The 26,724-nt window shown below is 34.9% G+C and overlaps 1 protein-coding gene across 1 annotated transcript; it reads left to right on the top strand.

Moving 5' to 3' along the window:
* The first annotated feature begins 245 nt into the window (after positions 1-245).
* KIF14 (kinesin family member 14) lies at positions 246-26,479 on the top strand. The gene is made up of 29 exons (XM_008503321.2): positions 246-1,345; positions 1,722-1,976; positions 3,298-3,385; positions 5,288-5,386; positions 6,907-6,959; positions 7,311-7,341; positions 7,707-7,814; positions 9,121-9,237; positions 9,864-9,982; positions 10,266-10,438; positions 10,777-10,924; positions 11,027-11,090; positions 11,342-11,526; positions 12,259-12,361; positions 12,575-12,735; positions 13,553-13,700; positions 14,398-14,550; positions 15,126-15,252; positions 15,864-15,957; positions 17,061-17,199; positions 18,317-18,417; positions 19,799-19,893; positions 21,066-21,287; positions 21,417-21,601; positions 22,154-22,312; positions 22,687-22,806; positions 25,161-25,235; positions 25,821-25,959; positions 26,085-26,479. The coding sequence occupies exons 1-29, from the start codon at positions 246-248 to the stop codon at positions 26,477-26,479; spliced, it is 4,956 nt and encodes a 1,651-aa protein (XP_008501543.2).
* Positions 26,480-26,724: the final 245 nt, after the last annotated feature.

The following is a 26,724-nucleotide window of genomic DNA, read 5'->3' as shown; positions in this document are numbered from 1 at the left end:
TAGTGCTGGAAATTAAATTGGATAGTAATTGTTACTAATATTTGGCTGTTTGGTGGCAAATATTTACTGCAGTAATGTGAAGAGTTCCCCATGCACCAAAACAGAATTTGTACTGGACATGAGCATCACGATTATTTTTTTTTCTTTGTCTCCTCAGATTTCAAAAGAAGTAAAACTAGAAGTAATATTTTAATAAAGCTGATGTACTTATTAAAATACCTAATAGTAACTTGCTGAAAGACAACATGCCTGTTCCTTCAAGACAGCTCTCTGGGTCACAATATACTGCTACTTTGCAGAAGTCTTCTTCACAGAATACCAGCAGCAAAACCTCAGGACAGCAACTGAAATCACAAGTGTCAGATGAAGGAAAGGACAGCCTCCTTTCATGTTCTCAGAATAAGACTGAGGAAGTAAATAGGACCTATGTGATTTCAGCCTGTAATAAAGTGAGTGACGCATCAACTACATGCAAACCTGAGGGCACTTTAACACTCCAGAGGAAAACTGGAACAAGCAAAACATCAGTGTCCAGTAATGAACAGTTGCATGCAAACACAACACAGAGCATGGAAAATACACCAACAGAGAAGAAACTTACTCTGCAGAGGCGTGTGAGGACAGGCTCTGTAGAGAAAAATAAGATCCATCAGAATACTGTCCCTGGAGTGGAAAGTAATGTCTCTGCTGCACAAAGAAATGACAAGATTGCACTTCGACAAAATGTTATTAGTAATGATACCCATGATGTTAAACCAAGCTTTAAGTTAGCTGAGGGCCACCCCAGTATGAAGTTGCAGTGTAACCTGAAGAACAAGTATTCCATTGGCTTTGTTGATGGTCTGTGTGAAAATGATACCTGCATGTATTTAAAAGATAGGAGAAATGCTGCTGACACAAAATTTAAAAACGAAGTTCCTAAATCAGAACAATTAGTTAACTCAAAATATATTAATAGGATATCAGGAGAACAAAAGAATGAAAAAGGTGATATAAGCAAGCTAGCTGGAAAGAAAAGGTTGCAACACATGATTATAAAACCAAACGATTTGGAAATAACAAGGACACCAACAAAAGGTTCAGCAGAAGGGTTTAAGCTTACACCAAAGAACAGCACTTCGCAGGAGCAACCATCTCTCTCTGCTTCCTATAGCCGAACACCTCGTCTTCACATTCTAGCTGAAAAGGAAACTAGGGTCACCAACTCTCCTTCCATGAGTAGAAGTTTGAAAACAAAAGAGAACACAGAAACTCTCTCTGAGTGGCATGGCACTGAGAAGGATGTTTTCATAGTAGAAAACAGCAAAGTGACTGTGGCTGTCCGTGTACGGCCTTTCAACAACAGGTTTGTATCCTGGCTTTTTTCTGATGGTGGTAGTAACACTTGTAGTGTATGTTGATCTCTACTTTATATTTTTTTTTTATTGTTTAATCATTGACCTGATAGGGTTACAATACATTGAAATTAGCTGATATTTCATGTAACATCAAGATAAATATTTTTTATTAACAGGTTGAATTCACTTTATAGGTGTTTGGGAACATTTTTTACATGTGCATTAACTGAAGTATTTTGAGCTTGAATACTTTTTATATGTATCAAATGTTTTTGGACAGTATTTCTGAACTTTTTATTTTCTGGAAATCAGTTGATTGAAATTACTAACTTAGAGTGTAATTTATGCTTTTTTATGTTTAAATATTTTTCTTTTTCTGTTCAGAGAGAAAAATGAAGACTCGCTTCCTGTCGTCTCTATGAGTGGTTCAGAGACATCTGTACAAAATCCAGCCACAAAACAAGTTTACAGCTTCAGTTATGACTTCTCTTTCTGGTCTTTTGACAAGAGTCATCCTAGTTTTGCAAGCCAAGCAATGGTTTATAAAAGTTTGGCAGTGCCGCTCCTAGAAAGAGCATTTGAGGGATATAACACTTGTCTTTTTGCATATGGGCAGACTGGTTCTGGAAAATCATACACGTAAGTTCCTAAAGCTAATTGTTAAAATTCTGTAGGAGCCAATTGTTATGTAATGTAAAGTAATGAAAAGACATTACATGGAAAAGATGAAATGGTTATTCAAGATTTTTTGCAAAGACTTTCCAAATGCTGCTGTTCCCCACTGTTCGTTATTTTGTACATGAAGCAACGTATTCTGAAGCCATTGTGTTTTTGGAAAAGACCTTTAGGAGACTAATTGTAACCTGAATTAACTAAGGCCATGACTGTTTCAGAACTTTAAGTAAATAAAGAACCCTGGATGTTTGAGGCACTACTTATTTGAAATCTAATCTTTACCCAAAATAATTCCAGACAACTAATGTTTAGAGGGTTTATAATCGATTTTATATTCCTTGTGTGTATTATTATCTGTAATGCCTAGCTAACTCTCTTGTTTCCAAGAGAAATTATTAAATTGCACCAATATAACCAGTTCTGTGAGCTTTATAATTCCCGTACAGTAGACTTCTAAATACTGAGTATCAGAAATGTTTCTATGCAATTCATCACAATTTTGTGTTTTTATTAAATCGATTAAATTCATAGATATGGAATTTACACAGGTAAATTTACACAGATTTTCTTTAAGTGGGAACTGCATTCTTACTTGCAAAGTTTACTTACCTTGTCCTAAAAGAAAGATATGCTCAATATTGCCATTTTTATCCCCTTTGAAGGTTTGTTGTATGTTTTTCCTCCATCTTCAGATGGACAACTACTTCCCTTAATCCATTTGTATTTTCAGCAAAGCTGAAATTAATATCATTATGAACTGTCTTGTCAGGTCTACATAACAAAATTCTTCTGACAGCTCTGTTGCTCAGCTGGATGAGTGTTTAAACTGTGTACTGGACTGAATTAGTATAGTACACTGGTGTTCTAATAGTTCAGATATCCGGGTGTTCAGACCTAGACAGGAAAGAACTGTCAGTGGTGGGAAGGGGATGAGGTTACTACACTGATAGGGTGCAGAGAACATAAAATGCATGCATGTTATTAAATTAACATCTATAGGTTTACTACTTATACTGCAGTTTACTCTTCTGCTGCTGTAGGGTTTTTGTTTAGCTCAGGTTTTCAACCCATTTCTCAATGAATGAATTAGAAAAGACCTTTAGAAATCATCTTGTCCAACTCGTTGCTCAAGCAAGCACCAGCTTAGGTCAGGATTATTTTTGTTGATTATTACTTCTATAACTTAGAAGCATATGGCATTTCAACCTTAGAGCTATATAGCCAATAGTAAAATTAACTATGGAGGGTTACAAAACTAAAGTAGGAGGTTTTGTTGTATCTACAGGATGATGGGGTTTGAGGAAGACCGAGGAATAATTCCAAGACTTTGTGAAGATCTTTTCACTCAAATATCACAAATGGACAAGGAGCAGGTAGTGTGCTTATGCTATTTACCTTTCATTGAATCACAAGGAAAGTGATCTCTTTCAGTATTTTTGTACCTGTATCATACTTCTTTATTACCATAGTGTTGATCCATTTATTAATGTGTATATTCTTTTACTGATTCAAACCTGTATTTTTTTTTCTACTAGCTCTGAATAACAGGATTCCCTAAATAGTCCATATCAGCATTGCTTACTTAATGACAATAGTGTAAAAAAAGAAGTATGGGCATGATATTTTTGATGTGTAACTAAATTGGCATTCTTTTCTCTATATAACATGTCTTACTAGGTAAGCTTTATGTAAGGAAAGGTGAAATGAAATCCTTGTGGATTCCATACCTTCAGTGGAGGCATATAAAACAGAACTTTTAAAAAATGTGGATTTATCTTTAAACATTAACTACCTCCCCTGGGATATTTTTAAAAGAATTTAAATTTTTCATTTTAAATTATGTGTTATTTCTCTCTTTTGAGAACAGATCTTTATTTGCATTTTATATGGAAGAGTTATCTACTGAAAAGGGGTGGGGATGTATCATCTGATCACAATGTATTTTGATTTGAATTCCTGTCCCATGGCTATGGTTAAGTGGATTTAAAGGAAACAAAGTAGTCACCCTTTCCAGAGTATTTTAGCAATGGTTTACATTCTGTTTCTACCTTAATAAATAATGATAAATTTAGTGGATCATAACTGGAGTCAGAATTAATTTAGTCTTAATGAGTAGTAAAAAAAAATTCTTTTAAAAAAAGACCCAAAGTGAGAATACAGGTGTTTGTGGAAATTCTTCAGGTATACTTATTTTTCTGTCTGACTGTTGTTAGGGTTTTTCTAAGACTGAACTTCTGGTACAGAGTAACTTTTGAGGAACCAGCTTGATTACAGTACACTACCTGAGATTTGCATTGTCCACTTGAAACTTTCTGTAGTAAGAACACAAATCATAATTAGTGGCTAAAAACTCTGAATGGCTTTTAACATTGTGAAAGGAATCAGAAACTTATATTTACCCTCTTTCTTGGCTAAAGAGTACCATATGCAAAGCATGCATGTGACAAAGGCTGTTGTTTGTGTTCTTTCTCACTTTGTTTTTCCATGTATGTAAAGGCTGATTCACAGGCCAGTGCATCTTAACATTGTTAGACTTATGCAGGCAAACTTTCTGTTTTTAAATAATCTAATTTATGCATTGTTTCGTGTTTAAATTCTTAACTTTGAATCCTAATACCAGAGAACACATCATACTCTGCTTCTCAGAAGGCTATTTGTTACTGAGTTTGGCAAGAGAATATAACTTAAAAATGCAGAGCTACTAGCTGTGTGTTTGTTATTCCTTTGCCTATGCATTCTGTTGCTGCAAGTCATCTTGGATATTGTACTTTTAAAATTTTTTTTTAATTTTCTTTGCTGCAATCTTCCTTATCTGTTAAAGGAAATTCCATGTTATTTAAAAAACAAGACAGACATTGGTGCCTTCAGAGGAAGGAGATGTGTTTTCATGAAAATTTGTTGTTCAGTACTTTTCAAAATTGCTGTAGGTAGGAACAAGAATCATTAGGTCATTTTGTTCCATGTCAGGATGTTGACAACATCAATCCATGCCATGTCTGTTACATGTGTCATAATGTAGAAGTTCAGTCCCTAGGGGAATGAGACTAATGCAGGTGTAAACAAAACTATGTTTTCATGCACAAAAACCCCAGCACTGAAACTTCTGAGGTAGATGTATGTAATTTTTTTTTGCAAGCTGGAGAGCTATTATCTGGTAGTGGCTGTGGTTAGATTCAAATAGTTTTCTTGGCAATAGGAGATACTGGCTGTAGGATATAATTTAATTATTGATGAAAATGTTTTCTGCACTATATTAATAACATTAATTTTCCTAGATATTATATCATCTTGAAATGAGCTTTTTTGAAGTATACAACGAGAAAATTCATGATTTGCTTGTCTTTAAAGCTGAAAGTGGACAGAAGAAACAACCAGTAAGTTGCTCACAGAAACTAGTATCTGCATAATCTCAAAGCAGTGGCATCCCTTCTGTAAACAAAAATGCACAAATGACAAGTGATCTTTCTTTTGTTATCTAGTTACCTTATATTTTTGTGAATAATGTAATTCAAGAAAAAAAAATCTCACTATATGACTTGCAGAAAAATGTTCAACTCTTTAGAAAAAAATTTAAAAACTTCCTGAAATCGAAAAAAAAAATCATTCAGTAGAATCTTCCCAAATTGTTGTTAACCTCTCTAGTTATCTGCAAAATAATGAGCCTTTATTAAAGGTACTATTATTTATGTAAATGTTCAGATTATATTAAGAGTTTTTTGTGTAATATAATTTGTGTTACAATCTTGTAATTTGTATGGAGTTCTAAAACGAAAGGAAGACAATATCAGGAGTCTTCCAATGGTCTTTGGAAAAAAAAGTATATGTCTAATTGCCAGCCTTCTCTGTTCTCAACACTAAAATGTTTACTCACTTTCTGAAAATACCCATGTGTAGTTTATCTACTGGGATGCCTGTTTGCAGATGACTGTGTCATTGCAATCTGCAGTAGATTAATGAAAAATGTCAGTACTGGCAAAGGGAGTTTTTTTTTCCCCTCTTTCTTTCCTCTGTGTATATACATGGACCAGCTACAGAAAACTACTATCATAGAATAGCTTAGCACTAAGAAGGATAATGTCTTTCAGATTCTTTGCCTTGCCTATTTCACTGCTTACAGCCATGTGGCTCTCAGGAAGTTCCTTTTTTTTTTGAGGTTTTTTTTTGTTGTTTACCAAGAATCTTGGAGGGGGGTGGAATTAGTATTAGTTAAGGATCTCAAGGTAAACTAGTTTAGTTGGTTTTTAATGCATGTGTGTTAGGATATGTAAAATCATAAAGGCATTTGTGTTAAGTAGGGCATATAGGGAAGACATTTGTAATGTCTGTTCTATTAGAAATAGTACTTTCTGTACTTTGTCATATTGAACATTATAGGGGCCACTTGTGTGTAAATTATGATAATTAGTTCACGATAAAGAAGGTATAATACATTCAACTTGCTGTTGAAATAAGTCCTCTTTTCTAGAATTGGGACTTAAGTGGACTAGTCATACAGAATTAAACACTATACTGCCTTGTTTATAGTAGGAATGCTTTCATCTGAGTTTTGTCAGTGATTTTGAGCTAAGCTACTTAACTTGAAAACATAATAGATTTATCTTGCAGAAAAGGTTTTTTTATTTTTGTTTTGTAAAAATCTCATAAGATACATGTTACTGCAGTTAGCTCTGTGAGCAGTGGCCTGGTGCAGTCTGCTGTGATTTCTCAGGCAGCTGGAAAACCTTAGTTTTAGGAATTTTCCTGAAAATACTTTTTAGGTAATTCATGTTTATGTTGATGATACATGTCCTACTAGGGGTGTAGGTAGACTTTCTCTTAAAATTAAGATGTTCCTGAATGCTAGGTCTAAGTAATACACTCCTAATAATTTTTCTTTCAAAATTATTCTCACCAGCTTCGTGTAAGAGAGCATCCAATGTTAGGACCATATGTGGAAGGCCTGACAGTGTAAGTCTTAACTGTTCTTTTAATAGGCATATGGTATAATCCTTGAAAGAGTGTGCCAATTATTACCTTGAGGCTCTGTGAAAGCTTATGTGCCCATCATTATATTAGGCAAGATCTTAGTATCACACAGCTTTACAAAAGTGGGTTCCATTGTCTAGCTTGATTTGGTGTATTTCCTTGAGTGTATTGCTTTAGTGAAATAAGTGTGCAGAAGTCTCAAGGCAACTGGAGCTTTCATGGTATATTTGTATTTTGTCTCTTACTGGGGAAACAGTTCAGATTTTGGGCAGCAGGGAAAACTGTAGAAACAAAATAGTCTGAACCCAGACTTTTCTTTTTCTCTCACCTTAGGAATGTTGTCAGTTCTTACTCTGATATCCAGGTAAGGGTTATTTGATTACCAAAAGAGAATACAAATATTTCTACTTGCTCCTTTCTTCACTGCTGCTGCTAAATTCCCTGGGTGGGAAGAAAATGCTTTACAGACTGCTCAGTAGCTTATGATAATTCAGCTGGTTTTGTAAAAGCATAATGAAGGCTATTCCTATATAATGGTGTTAAGTACATGCATACAAGCGTGTGTCACTCTCTTTGTATGGCTCTCTTAAACTTAAGTTTTAATTCCTCCCTTAGACAGTCATAATTTGTGTTAATAACTTTATATGCATCTTCAAACAGACATTTTCATCTTCAAATAAATACCCAAAGTAGATTTTGGTTTCACAGCCTGAATTTCATCTCCTACAGAGTTGGCTTGAACTTGGAAATAAGCAGAGAGCAACAGCTGCTACAGTAATGAATGACAAGAGCTCAAGATCTCATTCTATCTTCACCCTCGTCATGACACAAACCAAGGTATTGCTGAGTGTTTTATATCTGTTCAAATTAGATAGTAAAAAGTTGCTTTTTGTGCTGCTTAGAAAGTTGTGAGAATATAGTAGATTCCAATGTCTTTGTTCTGCATGTATTTATAGAGGCAATATAAATATGTTCAGGCTGGCAGATATAGGGATCATGGAATCATATTATAGAATTGGCTTGGGTTGGAAGGGACCTTAGAGATCATCTCCTCCAACCTCCCTGCCATGGGCAGGAATGCCTCCCAGCTATACCAGGTGGCTCAAGGTCTCATCCAACCTGGCTTTGAATACTTCCAGGGAGAGGTTATCCACAACTTCCCTAGGCAACCTGTTCCAGTGTCTTACCACCTTCATAGTAAACAATTTCTTCCTGATATCTAATCTAAATCTCCCCTCTTCAATTTGTAATCCATTGCCCCTTGTCCTCTCACTACACACCCATGCGAGTAGTTCCAAGCTTCTGCGTGTGGTTTTTGAGATACAACTGGAATCCAGCTTGAGGCCAGACGTAATTTCACACTACTGCAAACACTTCCCAGCTTTTACGAGGGTTATGCTGTGCAAGGTGGATAGCTGTGCTGAATTTCTGCAGGTGATAAGCTTGGACGATGGTAGGTGAAGTTTCTGCTTGGTTTCAGCACAGTTCACCGAGTAAATGTTTCCTTGCTTCAGTATATATCTCACCTCTGTGTCTCCAGGATACAGGGACTAGAACTCTCCTTATCTGATTTACAGATATGTAAGAGACAAAAATCTGACTTAGTGAAATGAGCCTGAAAACAGAGGTGAAATAGGTAGAGTTCCTCAGAAGGCTACAGTCTGTCAAATTTTCTCCATTCACAAATTTGTTTGGTTTTTTCTTACTCTTTGTTAAATATTTTGTCCCAATTAAGATTCTCCCTACTAGATTATTTCTTTCTCTATCAGAACTAGTCCTGACACGTCTTCACTGGCTACTTAGATAATCTTTATTGGTCTGAATCAGTAACAACTTATTGATTTCTGTGGGTATTGGGTAGCCAGCATAGTCAAACTTCAGACCCAAACCTGTAGTTTGATAATCACTTGTTTGTGCAGTTTGTGCTTTTATAGTTATTCAACCACAAACAATAGATGCTATGGTTGAAAGTCTGAGTTTAGACTTCTTCAAGGGATGTACAGGAGATAATTTTCTCAAAAAGCAAATGGGATGTCAACAGCAAATGTCAACTGTTGGTATATTTAAAGTGAACAGCTTGTTAGATTTCTGCTTGTCTTCAGGTGTTTTATTTTTGCTTGAATGCAAACTTCTTTTTTTCCAGGTAGAATTTGTGGATGAAGAACAATGTGATCGTAGGCTTACCAGTCACATAAATCTAATTGACCTGGCTGGCAGTGAATGCTGCTCAAAAGCTCAGACCACTGGAGAAAGGTTTAAGGTAAACCAAGATTGGAAATCTGTGGAAAAAGATTAACTTCAAAGAATAACCCCAAATTACCCTTACCTACCAGGACTCTTGGTCAGGAAGTGTAGATATGAAAGGATATGTAGTCCTTATGCTTGTAAGTATTGCATAGTAATTTGCTGGTGCACAGCCCTAAGAAGCTCTTTTAACTGTGGAGTAGGATATTCTAGATCTTGCTTTAGGACAGCACTCCCCATGCTATGCAGCCCTCATGGTCCTTCAGAGGGGATGAGGAACATGACTTTCCAAGTCATGAATAGGATATCACATGGAGTTGCTTGACTCTTTTTTTTGGATTTTACACAAATGGAGTTTCTAATAAAAGGCTTTCTTTCAAGCTGCCTTCATAAGTTTGATGGGTCTTAACACCACGTATTTTAAAGCCAGGGTCTCTGTTCTTTCCAAATGAAGATATTCTCAGATACTCTTCCATCTTACTGGGGTTTTTTTGGTTTTTTTTTTTCAAATGCTGGTAATTCCTAATGTGGTATCACTTTACCATACATTGAGTAAGAACAATTAAATCAACCATGCAGTCAATAACATCACAAAACAAAACACAACTGTATTATAATTATTTTTAAATGTGCTTTATGTAGGAAGGTGTGAGTATCAATAAATCACTGCTAACCCTTGGAAAAGTTATTTCTGCACTGTCTAAACGATCTCAAAATGGAAAGAAAACTTTCATTCCTTACCGGGAATCTGTCCTTACTTGGTATGTACATTTCAGAATTTTTTATGTAGACGTACAAGCTTTCTCAGCCTGTGAATTCCTCTTGTATTCAGGAGAAGGTGTCACTTTCTCTCTCTACCAAATGACCTATGGTGCATAATATAAAGACCAAACAAGACTTTTTATTCTTTAACAAGCTAACTATCTCTGTCAAATAAGTAGCAAGACTGTAGCTATTTGTATTTGATCTGTTCAAATTGAGAATTTTGATTTGGGTTGCAATGCGGGGGCTGGGGATTGACTTCTACTTTCTTGCCAAATGAAGGTTATTAAAGGAAAGCCTTGGTGGAAATTCACAAACTGCTATGATTGCCACAGTAAGTCCAGCAGCCAGCAGTGCGGAAGAAACACTCAGCACCCTTCGCTATGCAAAACAAGCTTGTTCAATTGTCAACATTGCTAAAGTAAATGAAGATGTGAATGCCAAGCTCATCAGAGGTGAGGTTGACATATGCAGCCTTTGAAAGTTTTTCATTTGCTTGTGTGTTTAAGTTATCACTCAATCAGGATTGTTACTCCCGATAATATATTGTGCTGACTGACCATTTGTCAAATAGGCTAATGAAACTGATACTTTTATAGTAATTCTTCTTTGTCAGATTGTTCTTTTTGCCATATTTCAGATGATATCTTAGGCTATACTTGAGAACCTGCAATGGGGAAAGGTGCTTATTTTAATTAAATAACATGATGAATTTTCTAGTACCATACTGAAACTTCTAAAACCTCTTTTGTCTTTATTTTTATGTGTACTCTGTCTGGTTTGTCTAATGTAGAACTGAAAGCTGAAATTGAAAAACTGAAGGCAGCTCAGAGAAATGCTACGAACACTGATCCTGAAAAATACAGATGTTATTTGCAGGAAATAACATCTTTAAGGGTAAAATTGCACCAGCAGGAGAGGGACATAGCAGAAATGAGAAGGTTGGACAGTTGTTAATTTCTTTCTTTAAAACAGAAATGATAAAAAATATATGCTGTAATTTTTCTCCTAATATGTTCTTATTTTCCCCTCAATATATAAAGAGCCTGGAAAGAAAAAATTGAACAAGCTGAAAAAAGAAAATTAGAAGATATAAAAGAATTGCAGGTACTTTTTCTTTCTTAACTTTCTATAGGAGATAGAACAGCAGCAAGCCTTGAAGGGGTCGGACTAGATGATTTCTAGAGGTCCCTTCTGACCCCTAACATTCCATGAGTCTATGAGTTTTAAGATTTTGTTTCCTTAACGCTGTTCCTTTAAGAAACTACTGTGATTTCTTACTAAAATTTAATATAGATATTTGAATGCACTAAGTAAATTAGTAAATTGGGTTTTATGCAGAGCTCCCTTTTTCCTAGAAAGCAGGAATTGCATTCAAAATGGACAATCATTTACCAAACCTTGTCAATCTCAGTGAAGATCCTCAGCTTTCTGAAGTGTTGTTGTACATGATCAAAGAAGGAGAAACAACAGTTGGAAGGTATACACCAAATTCAAAACATGATATCCAGCTTTCCGGAGTGCTAATTGCTGATGACCATTGGTATGTAGTGTTCTTTTTATAATGGAAGTGAGAGCTTGAAATATTTCTTCTCTCCCTTACCTTTCTTTTGGAGTCATTCTTCCTTCTACAGTAGTGAAATGTGGTTTTCTAACTGGGAAAATACGATTTAGGGATAACTTATATGCTACTCAATGATTAAGGTAGCTTCCTTCTGTTGTCTCTAGAAATACGTTAACAGAGGGAGTTTAATTTCTTTCTTCTCAGTCATGTAGCAAAATTTTCTAATCATGTAGAAATGCTGGAGAAGGACCCAATCAAACGATGCTCTCTGTTAACTCTATTAAGTGGAAAAGTAAAATGTCTTCACAGTTCTTAAAATTAAAAGTCAAGAGCCACTTAGTCATATTGCAGAAATATTTTTAAAGTGTATTCCATACAACCAATCCTAGACAAAATACTGGAAGAAACGCAGTTTCACAGTTGCTAGAACTGTGAAAGATATGGGCATGCTTGGAAATTAAACATTATCAAAGCAAAGGCACTGTAGAAATTGTTTAGCACTTGGTTCTTCTCAGTTTCAGATATCGATTCTCTTCTAGTATGTAGGTTGTTGCTCATTGATTATGGATGTTGTAATTTAATAGTATGAAGACAATCCAAATCTGGAAAAATAATTGCAGAACACTATTTAAAGCATTAATTCTAATCTATTAAAAAACATATTTTTAAATGAATGTGAGCTACTGATGCTTTTAATATTTTTGTTTTCAGTGTTATAAAAAACACTTTTGGCAAAGTGAGCATTATTCCACTGAAAGAAGCAAAGACATATGTAAATGGGAAATGCATCTTAGACCCAACAGTTCTGCATCATGTAAGTAATGGATCTGGTAAGAGGAATATGTGCATGTATAGATTTTTTAGCTGTGTTAAAACTTCAGATTGCAGGTTTTCGTAGAGGGTTCTGAAACAGTTAAGACTTGTTTCTTGTTCATTTTTAGCCCACCTATTATGGTTTAAGCATTGTAAATTTGCTCATAAATCTAAAAGTTATGGAACAAACGTTTTTTTTCCCTTTTCCAAACAGGGTGATAGAGTGATCCTTGGGGGTGACCATTATTTTAGGTTTAATCATCCAGTAGAAGTTCAGAAAGTTAAGAGACCATCATGTGGGTCCATACTTTTGCATGATGGTCCAAAAGATTTTGAATTTGCAAAGAATGAGCTGCTTATTGCACAGAGAACACAGTAAGTACTTCATCTTTTAAAATACATTCATTTGTTAATGCAATTATGTAATGAGTTTAAGAAAGAAGAAACCTAAGGTTATTAATTATTGCGCATTAGCATCAAATTCGAAAATACCAAGGTTGTTTTTATCTCCATTCATAATGGAAATGGAAGTCCCAGACTTAGCTGAAATGAATGTTTATACCTAAGAGGTGATCACCATGATCTAGTCCAGTTGTCAGGAATGTAAACCACTATTAAAGAAACACTCAGTGCAGTGCATCTCTTCACTTACATTTCTCTCGAAGAACGTAGTGAGTCTGAAACTGACTTTTGATGTTTTAGAGAGATTTAAAGCCTGAAAAGCAAGTGCAGTAGGAAAATGGGAACGAGGCCAAAGTTACAGCCTTGGTTTTCTGTGATGGTGGAGAATTTGAGGCAGTAATGTTACTTGTACTTTCTTCATTCCTTCAAGTTACTGAACTGCAAGACCCATTGATTTAAAATTTACTTGTCTGCATCTTAGTGTGACTTAGTTTGTGTTGCAGTTCTTAATTTTGTGAAAGCTGCATAGTAAAATAAATGCCAAAATCAAGTAGATTTAGAAATTCTGGAATATTTTCCATACTTAGCATTCTCTACAGTTACCCTATGAAATAAAAAACAATATTCAGGTAAAGTATGAAAGTTGTTCTTTTTTTTTTTTTTAAGAAACCCTCATATTTTTACCATTAAAATTGGAGGCTCATGTAATAATAGAATGAAAGGGATATCTCTATGCAGCCTGTAGGACATGAAAGCCTGCATTCTAAATGTGTGCTACTTCTACCTGTAGGCTTGAATCAGAAATTGAGGAGGCGAGACTCAAAGCCAAAGAAGAAATGATGCAGAGTGTCCAAATTGCTAAAGAGATGGTTCAGCAAGAACTTGCCTCTCAAAAAGAAGCTTATGAAAGCAAAATAAAATCACTAGAAGCAGAGGTGGTAAGTTGCCATTGCATTTTAACACAGAACATATCAATTAAGTAGAGTAGAAGCTGTAGTACGGAGTTTCTATTTGGTTTTTGTGGGGTTTTTTTGTCTTTGATATTTAAGTGTCTTAGGGAATCTGAAGACTCACTCTTCTTAAAAAAATATAAATCACTTCTGCTAACAGAAGAAGTTATAAAGTAGGTATCCTTTAAAGAATTATTCTAGGGTTTGGGGCTTATAGAATTAGCCAGGAACTAAAATGTTAATCCAGTGTAAATTCAATGAAGGTGTAATTTGTATATGAAGAAGAATCCCTAGAAAATCTAACTTATTGTGAGACTCTTGAATTATTACAGTATTTCAATTAATGTTAATTTAATTAAATAACTTTTTTTCCTTCAAGTTAGCAGGTTGCTTTTGTATTCTTAAATACTTTCACAATATATATGTTTACATAGATCAATACATCATTGTAAAATGATAATGATGGTGGAGTATCTCGTTCCTAAAATGTGCTATAGAAGACATGGTGTGATGCATGAGAACTGGGGTGTGACCTTCCACTGCTTACATGGGACTGCATAGTCCACAGGGGCTGCGTGTTTTATACGTATTGAACTGAAAATAAATCTTACTATCTGCCTAAGGGCCAGATTAGAAATTCTGTAGAAGTAGCATGCATCCTCTCATCAGTCCTTTTTATATTTAGAGAGAAGAATCTCACAAGAAGCAAATCCAGGAACTCAATAACCAAAAAGCTGTAACTAAAATACAGGAGCTAGAGAAGGCAAAGAAGAATCTTGAGCTAGAGCTACACTTCAACAAGAAACGTTTAGAAATGGAGACTTTAGCTACCAAGCAGGTAAATTAACAAAAAACCAAAAGCAAAACAAAAGAAAAGTGCTTTTTACGTGAACTGTGGTTTTTATATTTTGCTGTTGTTTTTTTTTTTTTTTAATAAAACATTGTATGTTTCTAGAGTATTTCTATATGTGATTTAATGCAAAAGAATAGATGTTTTGTTTACTGTCTAAATATGGTATTGTATTAAATATGTGAATAAAATAATGCTGAGCTTATTTCTTATACAATGTGGGCTTGTTCATCTACCAAAATTCAGTGACTTGTGCCTAAAGTTATGATTCTGAGCATTAGTGTTAAGTAATGCCTGGTTTTTGGCTGGTGTTCATATATATCTGACTACTACAACATGTATGAATCAATTTTTAAAGTTGTTTCTTTTTAATTCCAGCATTTTCTTGAGCATATCAACATGAAAGCAAGCCAGAAAATTGTTAAGAGTTTGAAGATGGGGGGTTTCCTATTGATATGGCAGATGTCCAGTATAAACTTAATTCTATTCTGAGGGTCCATAAAAGGACAGCTGAAATAAACAATGTATTAATTTGGATTTTTTTTCTTTTTTATTTCCCCCAGGCTCTAGAAGATCACACTATCCGTCATACAAAGATTCTAGAAGCTCTGGAAGCTGAGAAGCAGAAGATTGCTGAAGAAATAAATACCCTTCAGAAGAATTGTGGAAGAGGGAATAAAACTATGGCTAGTATGTATATAGATAATGTTGCAAGGGCAATACTAACTTCTCCTTTGATTGATGGGCTTGATTTTAGTACATATGGATATGGAAGCTTTTTTCCTTCCCATAACAGTTGTCTAAAGATCCTAAACAGGAAGTGCATTTCGGCTGCTATGGTCCTTTCTGTTCATAAGCTATATATATCCGAGCTGAAAAGCTCTGTTTTAATCACAGCACAGGGTGGTTAGCTGGATATATGTGTAGTCTGTATTTACCTCAATTACTTACACGTTCTTTCCCCATCCAGCTAAACTGGTTAGATGTTAACTCACTGGGGAAACCAGAGTAACAGATTTTATTCTGTTTAGTTTTGTGTCTCAGATTTGTCTAATATATAGTGTCTGGTGTTATGCTTTTAGATCTGAAATACCCTTTATGTGACCTTTCATAAAAAGTTATCTTGGCTGGAAGGGTCATTTTTCCCAGTGTATTTGGAATTAACAGAACTGTTACTGGCTAAATTCCATTCAGATTTTTTTCATTGGTTGTAGTTTCTTTTTTAACCCTTATGTTGTTGCAGCACATTATTACACCACATTATTTGATCTGTTTAATCATAATGTTCTATTCTTTATTAGTTCCACTTAATTGGAATTCTCTGAAGCTATCTGTGATGATCAAAGAAGCCAACACCATTAGTAATGAATTAGGGAAACACACTGTTTTCTACAGGTGAGTTAGCTAATATAAGGGGCTACATATTATATGCATACATGTATGTACATATATATGTATTATATATATAATATATATATATATATACAGTACCTTTATATGAGATATATATATATAATATGCATACTATGTGTATATAAATATATATAAATTGGGGGCTGGATTCTGGACATGTCAGGAGCTGATTGTTTTTCTTATCACATTTTTGTTAAGTTGGGCATGACTAATCACTTTTCCAAACTAACTTTACTTAAGTGTGTCATTGAGGCTGTTAGTTTGAAATGTGAACTGAATTTTACATCAAGACTTTAAACTTGTGTCAACAGACAATTAATTTTGGATCAAGTGGGCTTTGGAGGTCAAAATCCTGATGCCCATATTCATCCTGCTTTAGTTCACATATTGAAGTGGTCTAAAAGTACAGTAACTTTTGGACAAAACCAGACCAGGGAATATGTGCCAGCCACTAGGAGTTGTTCAGAAGACTACAACAGAAGTAGTTCAAAGTAAAAACCTGAGAACATGGATATAGTGGATATTGAGTGCTTGGGGCCACATACCACTCCACAGATCACTTGTTATGCCATGCTACTTGCAAAGTCATAGCTGAAGTATGTTTTAGAAATAGACCTCTATATTGGTTAGGTATTCTTGGTTTGAGCAGAGATACATTAGTGCAAAGGAAATTCCATATCATTTAAAAAAATGCTAAAGTAAACACAGGTTAACAAGGACTTCCAAGTTAGGTGCAGGTATTGCTGTTTCTCAGAGATTGTCTTTACACATCCTTCAACAAGAACTCTGCCAGTGGAATTCTGTAGCATATATTTGGTCCTGAGTTCCTTGAGATCCAGGAATTTGTGTGCTAGTTTCTACTTGTATATCTGAATGCAGGGATGTCTTTTCCTTTACATAAAAACAATTTAGTGGCTACACTAATCTGTTTGAGATACATGATGTCACAGGCAATTTCTGTGTTTAAAATAAAACTTTTTTCTGCATAATTATATCTACATGTATCTTGCTTATTTTGCAATATGAATAATGTTGTTTTTTTTCTTCTTTTTTTTCTTTTTTTTCAAACTTCTTCAAATTCTGAGGCATGACAAAATTGATGATAAAACAGGAGCAGTGTCTTCTGTCCAGGTACAAGTTCGTAACATCAAACTGAGAATAGCAACTTTCTGGAGCCTGGAGAAATTTGAATGCAAACTAGCAGCAATGAAAGAACTCTATGAGGTCAGTAGCAACTGAAGAAAAACCAGTAGCAATCAGTAATATTTTCTCAAACATAAGATTTTTTTATAATTATACAGGAGAACACAGCAAAATCTTGGAATTTTTTTGTTAATTATCTTCGATGCCAAAGACACTTGATTATTTTTTGTTAAACACATGTATATGAATTTGTCTGTCACACAGAGGACAGCAGAGATCAGGGGTTTTATTCAGGTTATTTTGTACTGAGTGTAATATTAAAAAAAGGACTGTTTTGTGGTTCTTCTGGTAGCTCAATTATTTATCTGTTCTAGAAGAAAACTTGACTTTTTATAGGTAGCACTTTAATTTTCATTACTATGTTCTATCTATTTTTCTTTGTTTTTGGTAAATTAATTTGCTACTGTTTTCTTTTGTCTGTGCTTTAGGTTCTCCAATGAGAGTTTTTAAAGGCATTTTCAATTTTTTTGTTTACTTAACTGAAAACAAAGGTGCACATTAATCCCTGTATCTAATTTATTGCTTTTAATGAGACCAACTTAGAATTATTTTTTAATACTTTAGAAAATAATTGCATCTCATTAAAGAATCATGTTTTATTTGAAAGAATAACTTCTTTATGTAAGGAAATTGATGAAACCCTCCTTTTATGATATAACTTTAAAATGCAAGTGTTACAACAAGAGAAGATTTTTACAGTATTTATTATTAAAATCTATTGATCTTGGCAATATCACTGGGTTCTGTTTCCTGTACAAATAAAGCTAAATCTATTACACAAATCCAGCTATAAAAGCAAATAAAAAGTGTAAAATTTATGGCCAGATTTTTAATAAAGCTGGCAGATGAAGAGCTCTGAAAAAGTTTTCTACTTTGAGTTCCTGTATCTCTGAAGCTAGGTGTGTCACTAAATGTTTAACTTGTTTTTGTTTGTTTTCAAACATACCTCAAGCTGGCTGACAGTCAGTTATCTTCTAGATTACATGTATCTTAACAAAAGAAAAAAAAAAGCATTAAAACAACTGTTCTTCTCTTAGTAGAACGTGTTGTCTTCATCCATATGTTATACATTTTACTATCACTCTGTATCTGTTCACCTGTACTCCTCCCCTGCATTTTCTTTTTTTGTTTGTTTCAGAGTAATGATAGAAATAAAGCTGCTGATGTGTTTTATGACCCTGCTGATGAATGGGAACCTGACCTTTCAGATGCCTCAGTTTCTTGTCTTTCCAGAAGAAGGTGATACTTAATTGTAGCTCCTACATCTATGCTTAATTCAAAGCTTAAAAATATAGTTTGTGTAATTATCTGAATTTGCTTCTGTGCCACTAACATTGTCTTTTATTTATTAATTCTTCTTTTACCTTACTATGGGGCCAAGCTTAAAAATTAAAAGTTGCACATATATTTGTGAGGAGGGGAAAGTTTAATTATGTTCCTTTATTATGCTTTACTAGCTTTACTTATGCAGTGTTTTCAACATGTTGCTAATAAAAAGTGCATACCTACGGAAGCAGTTAGCAGTAGATTAACAGCAATGTTTCTGAGGTCAGGCATAGCATATATGCAATGTATGTGTGATTGTTGCCAGAAGGTTTTATGTATGACTAATGACAACTAGTTGGAGGTAGTTAAAAGCTGTTTCTAATTGCCAAAGCATGTATAAGGCTTTCTAAACTGTGTAGCTAGATATCATCAGTGCAAAATGAAATGTGTAGTTTTAAATGTATCCTTCACAATTCTGTAATATGAATGCATTGGTTTTAAGGAGTAAATTGTGATAGGACAAGGTGAAATGGTTTTAAACTGAAAGAGAAGAGGTTTAGACTAGATCTTAGGAATAAGTTCTTCAGTACAGAGGTGATGAGACTCTGGAATAGGATGCCCAAAGAAGCTGTGGATGTCTCCTCCCTGAAGGAGTTCAAGGCCAGGTTGGATGAGATTTTGGGCAACATTGTCCAGTTGAGACATGTCCCTCATGTTGGAGGGAGGTTGAAGTAGGTGACCTCTAAGGTCCCTTCCCTCTAAGGTCCCCTCCCTCTAAGGTCCCTAGCTGTGCCATGAAACTTCTGCAGGTTGTAGCTTACGATGAAAATGTAAACAGATTCTTTATAGCTTTGCTGGTGGGTAGCAGCCAATATGACTACTGGTATTACTGGCTGGAAAACAGGTCAGTTTTTCTGAGTTTAAATTTTGGAGGCATTTCTGACTATCCCAAATAAACAAAAGTATCTGAAAAGACTGAAATAGAGTAAGAGTTTACTTATAAAAAAGGCTAACATATCTGCCTTCTATGGTCCCAGTCGGTAGGATAGAAATTTGTTTTGTTTCAAGTTGTAAGCAATAATAATCCTATAGTATTCCAGCAGTTTAAAAATATGGAATGAATATCCTGCTATAGCAGCAGAAGCCTGAGAAAAGTAAGTAGGATTCATCCTATGAGCTGTATTGTCTTGCTTTCACTCTGGTTTAGGTTTTGTGTTCTTCTAATTAAAAGTAGATGTTTGTTTTGTTTGCCTGATGTCTGTTTTAATATTCATTGGCCCTTCAGTGACTGTGGGGAGAGATGTTCCTTTCTTAAATTTTTTTTCCATGTTTTTACTTTATCATCCTTTCCTAGAAGTAGAAGTTTCATTAAGAACAAGAGAATTTCTGGATGTTTATCTGAGATAAAATTGCAACCGATTCAGAATATACAGACTTCCTGTATATCAGGTAGTTACCTTACATCTCTTACTGAAACTGTAAACTGATAGTTGTTTAAAATAAAGGGTGGGTTGGCAAACAAGGTGAAAAATGTTCTTGTTGATATATTCAATTTTATGATGGGAAGCTGTTAACAGTAGAGGTGGGGTTTTTTGGTGTTTTCAGTTATGTTTTCTTAGGGTAGAAACTTCTTGAACAGCACTTGACACTTATTTATAAATTTCATAAATGCATTCCATGAAGGTTAACTGGAGAGAGAAAATCGTTCATGTAACAAATTGTCAGTGTTAAAAACACTGACCCGATGTTTCAACAGTAGAACTTTTTATTGAGAGAGATATAAGTAAAGCAGCGTGCTGCAGCATGCTGGGTGGCCGGGGAGCATAGCCCCACCACCGGCTGGCAAGTTCGATAATGTAAAACCGGTTCTTTTATACTTCTCGTAAACCCCTTAGTCTCTTATCAGTCTATCATTGGTTTTCGTTTTGCGGGCTGTCCCAGCATTGGTTCTTGCTTCGCGGGCTTCGTTCTGTTGCTGAGGGGAATGGCCACGTGATGTCCCAGTTTCGCGGCCCCCACGGAGGCCCCTCCTGTGTTTCTGACTTTTTTTTCCTTATAAGTACGCTTAAACATACACCCAAAACCAACAGGATACAACATGCTATCTCAACAAACTCACCAAACACACATTATTAAATTGAAAGATACACTCAACAAAAAAATAAACTACAATTTTAAACCCTTATTTTTCACACAAAGGCTGAATCCTGATTTGCTAATTTGAAAAGTTCGAGTTGTTGCTATTCATTCAACTGCTGAAGTTCCTCCAAGCTTGTTGTCAGTTTTTATAAATTTTTTTCCTGAAATACTAGATGCTTCAGTCTTCCAAGTGCTTTATGCATTCATTTATTTTAGATTGGCTGGATTTCATTATTTTCTGTCTCTGTGGGTTTGGTTGTTGAAAAAGATGGATTCCTGTTAAAGAATTTAATTTTGAAATTTTTAATTGTATTAATTGAATCTTGAAAAGATATAAATGTGCATACACATTTTTTCTGACTTGCTATTTTGAGCAGTTGACCATTGCTGAAAAAGCAATGTAAACTAGTCATAAATACATGGTGAGTGCTCATTCCTGTGAAGAGTTTCTTGAAAGTATGTTTTGCTTTTACATCATCCAGGCTTACAGGGTAAGTCTAGCATACGCCCAAGCTCTTCTGACTCGTTTCTTCCTGGAATTTGCAAAGAATCTCTAAGTTCAGCTTTGGATCTGCTGGAAAGGAATCATGAAGGAGAAAAGACCATGGCAGATAGTCTCCTAAGTAACTTGTTTGTAATTTTCTTTGGAGTTTCTGCCATTTCAAAAGCATATGAACATGAAGATGAAGAATGTCAAGAGAACTGTAAGTCTCAAGTTTAAGCATTACAGATGTCTCTATGTCCAAGTATTCATATGTTTGCCTGTTATAAGAATTAACATTCCTACTTTAATTTGCAAAGGAGACCTTCTGATAGATCTCTTTCTTTTGTAGTTTTCTCTGTTGATCATGCTGCTCAGTCCTACAGCATCAGAATTATGTCTGCTTTTGACCAACTTGTAGTTTTAACCAAGCTCTGGCTTAACAATGTCCAGAAGTACCCTGGATCTGTTAAAATTGATGAAGAAATAATGCAGGAAGTAAAGAACTTGGGAAGTTATTTACAATTACTATTGCAGGTGAAGTATATTGAAGAATTCCATCTCTATGTAGAAGTTATATGCATTAGCAACATTTTCTACAGACTTATTGAAGAAACTTAAATGTCCATTGTATGCAATGACAAATGGATGCACCCATGGAAAAACAGCAAAGGGTGCATTTTTTTCTGGCTGAACTGTACTTCTGTATGCTACTTCAGAGAAAAGTTTGCACAGATTTGAACAAGGGGAAGCTAAAACATGCAGTGACAGAGGAAAATGCTAGGCTAGATTATTAAATGTTACTGGTTATAAATGTATAAGCCAGCAGCCAGTAAATATTTTTCTCTTCATGCTCCAGCCTTGTGAAGAGTAATTTTTCTTTTTAGCTGTGTAAGTACAGTGATACTGTTCTCAGTGATAGCACTGTATGGGCTTTTAGCTGTGGTATATAAAGCCACCTGAAGTAGTGGTAAAAGCTGAAAATGCAACACTCCATTGTGTGCTAGAAACTCTTACATTGTAGAAAGTGTGTGCTCTTTGACCAAAGATACTTTCTGGTTTCAGTGCATGAAATGCTTCTATTTTCAGGGATGTTCTTCAGATATATCCTCGATGGTAACAGAAGCTTGGAGCAAAGTAAACCAAACAGTAAAATTAACAATGAAATACACAGGACACTTGGCGGTAGTCACAAGAACTGCTATTTCCTTTTCTGAAGAGAACAACACACCTGCAAGTGGTCAACAGGTGAAAACATGTTTATTAGAAAGTGATTTTAATGTTGACATTTATTTTCAGTAACTGCTCAGAAACAAGATGTTACATATAACAATGTGATCAACTGAACTGATTATGTTCAGAGTTCATTGAATACTTAGTTTTCATGGTGAAAATGGATGTGTTTTATTACCCTTGCAATTGTTATATATTGTTTTTTCCTTAACAATAAGCACTTCAAATCTTTAACTTCCACCTATGAAGAGAAGCACTGTGCTTTTGGGATTGAATCTGCACTGAGAGTGTACAAGTCTACCTATTTCACTGTAATTTAATACATATTTCAGTTATGTCTGATTAAGTACTACAAAGAATTAATTTTTTTTTTGACCTTTGTTTTAAAGGACTTTGCTCTTGCCATTTATGATGGAGTGTGCTCAGGACTGGAGTTTCTCATTAATACTGTGCAAGAAAGAGCAAGAATGGTACAGAAAGAACTTGTGAAACAATATCCACAAAGTGAGGTGAGATGGAAATAAGATTAAGAACTAACACTATATCTTGGAGGCACTTGAGCTTGTCCTTTTATTTTTCAGCAACTCTGTCTAGAAGGTTTATTGGAGGAAGACATGCCTGATTAGTAACATGGGTTTGAGATGGGTGGCAAGTGGGAATATTGAATACAATCTTACAGAATTTTTTTAATGGTGTTTCAACTTTCATACATATGCAGACTGAATGTTGAGTTGTATTTTATTTAGAACATTTTTCTGTGAATTGGAGGGCATTGTCTGTAAATTTTCACACTGTAGTTATGACAGAGAAATGTGAAATGTCAGTGTGAAAACTGGTGTAAAGGAGCATGCAGACCTTTTCTGAAAGTTGATTTTTGTTTTATATTGGTAGTAGCAATCATCTCCTCTGCTACTACACTCACTGCTATTGTCAGGAAGATTATTAGAAAGTTTGAAGGCTTCATTTTGTCATGCACCCTAGTCCCAAGCAGCATGCTATCTGAATACTGGAAAGTACTTCAATATTATCTTTCAAGAGCTAGTCTCATGTGCTTAATTCTTGAGGCATGCTGAAGAACTTTAAGAAGTTGGGCCCTTTAGAGGGAAATTATTTGGCTGAAGTCACCGCTAAATAGCACAGAAGTCAGAAATATCCTTCTTGATTTCATGTAAGTCACTGAAATCACAGCTGACTTTCAAATAGTTTCCAGGTTGATGGGCAGCAGTAGCATTTTAATTCAAGCAACTTGTTTATTACATTTTAGGAAATGTACAGGAAATTATTTATGTTGTATTATTGAGTTGTTTCTGTCACCTTTAAAATTGTAATATGAAAAGGAATTGCATAAATGGGAAGCTTTTCTCTCTCATAATAAGACCTCAGTTCAGTTATTCTTGTAATTTTCGGAGGATATATTCCTCCTGTCTCATTCATAATAAACAGACATGTGGGTACTTCCTCTCCTCTGCCCCAGATAGCTGTTCAGCTGCTATATTTTATCAAATTGAATGAGTTTGGTTGGTTTTTTTTTTATTATGCTGAAGCCAGCATTCTACTGGGGAGGAGTTGCTCTTTCATGAAACAAACATACATTTATGCCTAGTGTATTTTGACACTTGAAACAGACCAGATCTCATTACATGCTGAAGTCAGTAGTGGGCTGTTTGGGTTTGTTTTGCCTGGAGGGGTTATTTTTAAGCTACAGCCTGCTGTTCTGTGCTTTAACTTTGCTTAGGTGACAAATAGTAAGGAAGGTGATACTGTAGGGAGTTATGCAAAGCAGGGAATAAATTATAAGGAATAAGCACTGTTAAAAGTGTTTCTGTGACCGTATGAGAATTCTATTAGGCAGCTAGAATACTCCTTAAAAATATGCCACTTTCTTGCTAAGTGAGCCTTTTTGACATAAAGCCTGAATCCATGATTCTATGACTTCTGAGAAAATACTTTTGAAATATTCAAATGTTCTATAAGGTACTAGATGTGTATAGTGTATGTGCTTCCTTTCATTTTTGGAATTTATAGCCTTTTTCTGCCACTTTTTCTCTGAATAAATGTACGGACAGCATGCAAGGAAAAAGGTGACAGTTTACCTGTGTTTGAGCAATCCTCTCTTCTGCCTTATGTATTTTTAGTTTTGTATATTTCTTCAAAGTTGAAAAACTTGCAGAACTGTGGCCAGTAAGAAATTCTCTTTAATGAGTTGGGATATATAAAAGAATTATTTCTGAAGTATTTGTAACTACTCAAAAATCTATATGTGATCTGGGATAAAAGGTCTAAATTGGTCTCAAAGAAAGCAAAAATTTCTCTCTGGTTTTAACTGTTGTCATTCTTAGTCCTACAAATAATAGTGAAGCTGCCCAAAACCTTTTATGTTCCTGTTTGTTGCTTAGCTCCCAAATGCTTAATTTTTACAGCAAAAGGAATTGAGGAGTCTGCTTTCCAGAAAATGCTGTTTACTTGCAGCATATGCCTGTATGTCTGCAAGATTCCTTTATGCCCATTGCTGGTGAAACTAATGTGAAGTCAGGGAGAAAAGAGATTACCTCTGCCACTTAGAAATGACAGTGATACAAAAATTATGGGACAGCCTTTCTTTAGTCAATACTTAAATTTGCTCAACTGATTTTTCTCATATTAGGGGATTATTTAAAACTTTGCAGATGTAATTAACAATATTTTCTAACAGTTAACATTTTATTTGAAAAACTGCATGTTATGTTGCAGAAAATGTTGCTTCTTATTTTAAGTATTTTTCTCATTAGTATGCTTGTGCTCATTCTTATCCTTGTAAAATATTAATGTACTTTTGACTTTGTTTTGAATCTAGTGTACAATACAATAAAAAGTTTCTTTGTAGATTCGAAATCGAATGAAGGATAATGTTGTGGCTTTAGCCAGATTTCTTGAAAACAACATCTCTCATTGCAGAAAGGTAAGAGAAATGTCTCAGAGAAATGTGTGCTTCGTGTCTGGGGTTTAAATGTAAAGAATGCATTTAACAAATGAGGAATTGAAACTACTTGCTATATATTTACAAGTGTATGATAACACTTCATCTCTCAGTGATATTCTTGTGATTGAAACACCAGCTTCTCTGGCTACTGCATTTCCATTCAAAACTATTTGATTTCATTTATTTCTTAACGTATTTCTGGAGGTACTTATGTGCCTTCTTTTTGTGTTCATCATGAACAGTCTACCCACCTGTTTTAAGCTGAAAGCCTCAAGTCCAGTAGTGCTAGTGTAATTGTGTTATACTGCAGAAGTAGGCCTTTTTTTTTTTGTATTTTGAAATGAAAGCCAGGGTAGATTATTTAACCTTTGTTCTGGGAGTCAAACCTTTTCTGGATTTTACAGTTTCATTGGCACTTTTTTTCTCCTGTCAACAATCTGCACTTGTTTTGGAGCTATCTTTCATCTTGTGTTTCAGCACTGGCTCCATCCATAATAGGCACATTTAATAGTTAATATAGTGTCATGTATTTGATTCAGTTTAAATTGCTCTTTATCAATACAGAAAGAAATAGAATCTCAATTACTAGAAGAAGAATCTCTGTATCAGGAAATAAAGAAAATCACCAACATTGCTACAAAATACATGGAACTGGAGCAGTGCCTCGCTGAAGTCTATCAAATCGTTTCTTATACGTTACAAGGTATCTATCTGGGTTATTATGTGTCCTGATAGTAACCTGGGGGCTAGGGAGACCTGTAAAGTGAGTGAGAGGGAGGAGAGCTGCTTGGTCTATGCTGTGTTTGATTCTTCTTTTGTTTTTTGTAGGGTCATACAGAAACACAAGCCCTCTCAGGAGCTTTGCAGAAAAGATTTGTGTCATAGCTGGCTATTTTAACAACTACTACAGTGTCTTTGCCTTGTCTTCTACTTCAGCAAGCAGAAAATGTACCCAGAAAATAGCCAAGCCTTTTATGAACTTGGATGAATTGGACGCTCTGGTTGATTCCCTTATTACAAACTTTGAACTTGAACAAGGACAGCTGTCATTGAAATCTCAAATTCTTAGTAATGAAACTACTGAGACTCAAGGAGAACATGTTGAAACAAGTGAGGCTGAATTTGTTTGGAAACAGAACGAAGTTCCAGAACACACACACAAACTAGAGTCATTATCTCCATTTACCTCAGAGCTTTCACCTAGTAGGATACAGTGGGTATAAAATGTTATCAAGAAATGCAGGGAAACTCTACATTTACATGAAAAACTGCAACATATCACAAAAAGCTAAAATTTATTGCTAATATTATTACTAAGTGGTATGAAAGTAAGTGACATGATTCTATCAGGATAAACAACCTAAATTTAACACGGAAAAACGTAATTTCTTAAGGAGCTGTTGACTTTAAACTTTTAAATATAAAGTTTATTTTAAAGCTTAGTGCCTTTGGTTTTAATAAAAGTCTA

The sequence above is a fragment of the Calypte anna genome, chromosome 8 (assembly GCF_003957555.1).
Source record: "Calypte anna isolate BGI_N300 chromosome 8, bCalAnn1_v1.p, whole genome shotgun sequence".
Classification (NCBI taxonomy): domain Eukaryota; kingdom Metazoa; phylum Chordata; class Aves; order Apodiformes; family Trochilidae; genus Calypte; species Calypte anna.
Note: the sequence above shows the minus strand (reverse complement) of the source record. Positions and strands in the feature narration are given on the sequence as shown.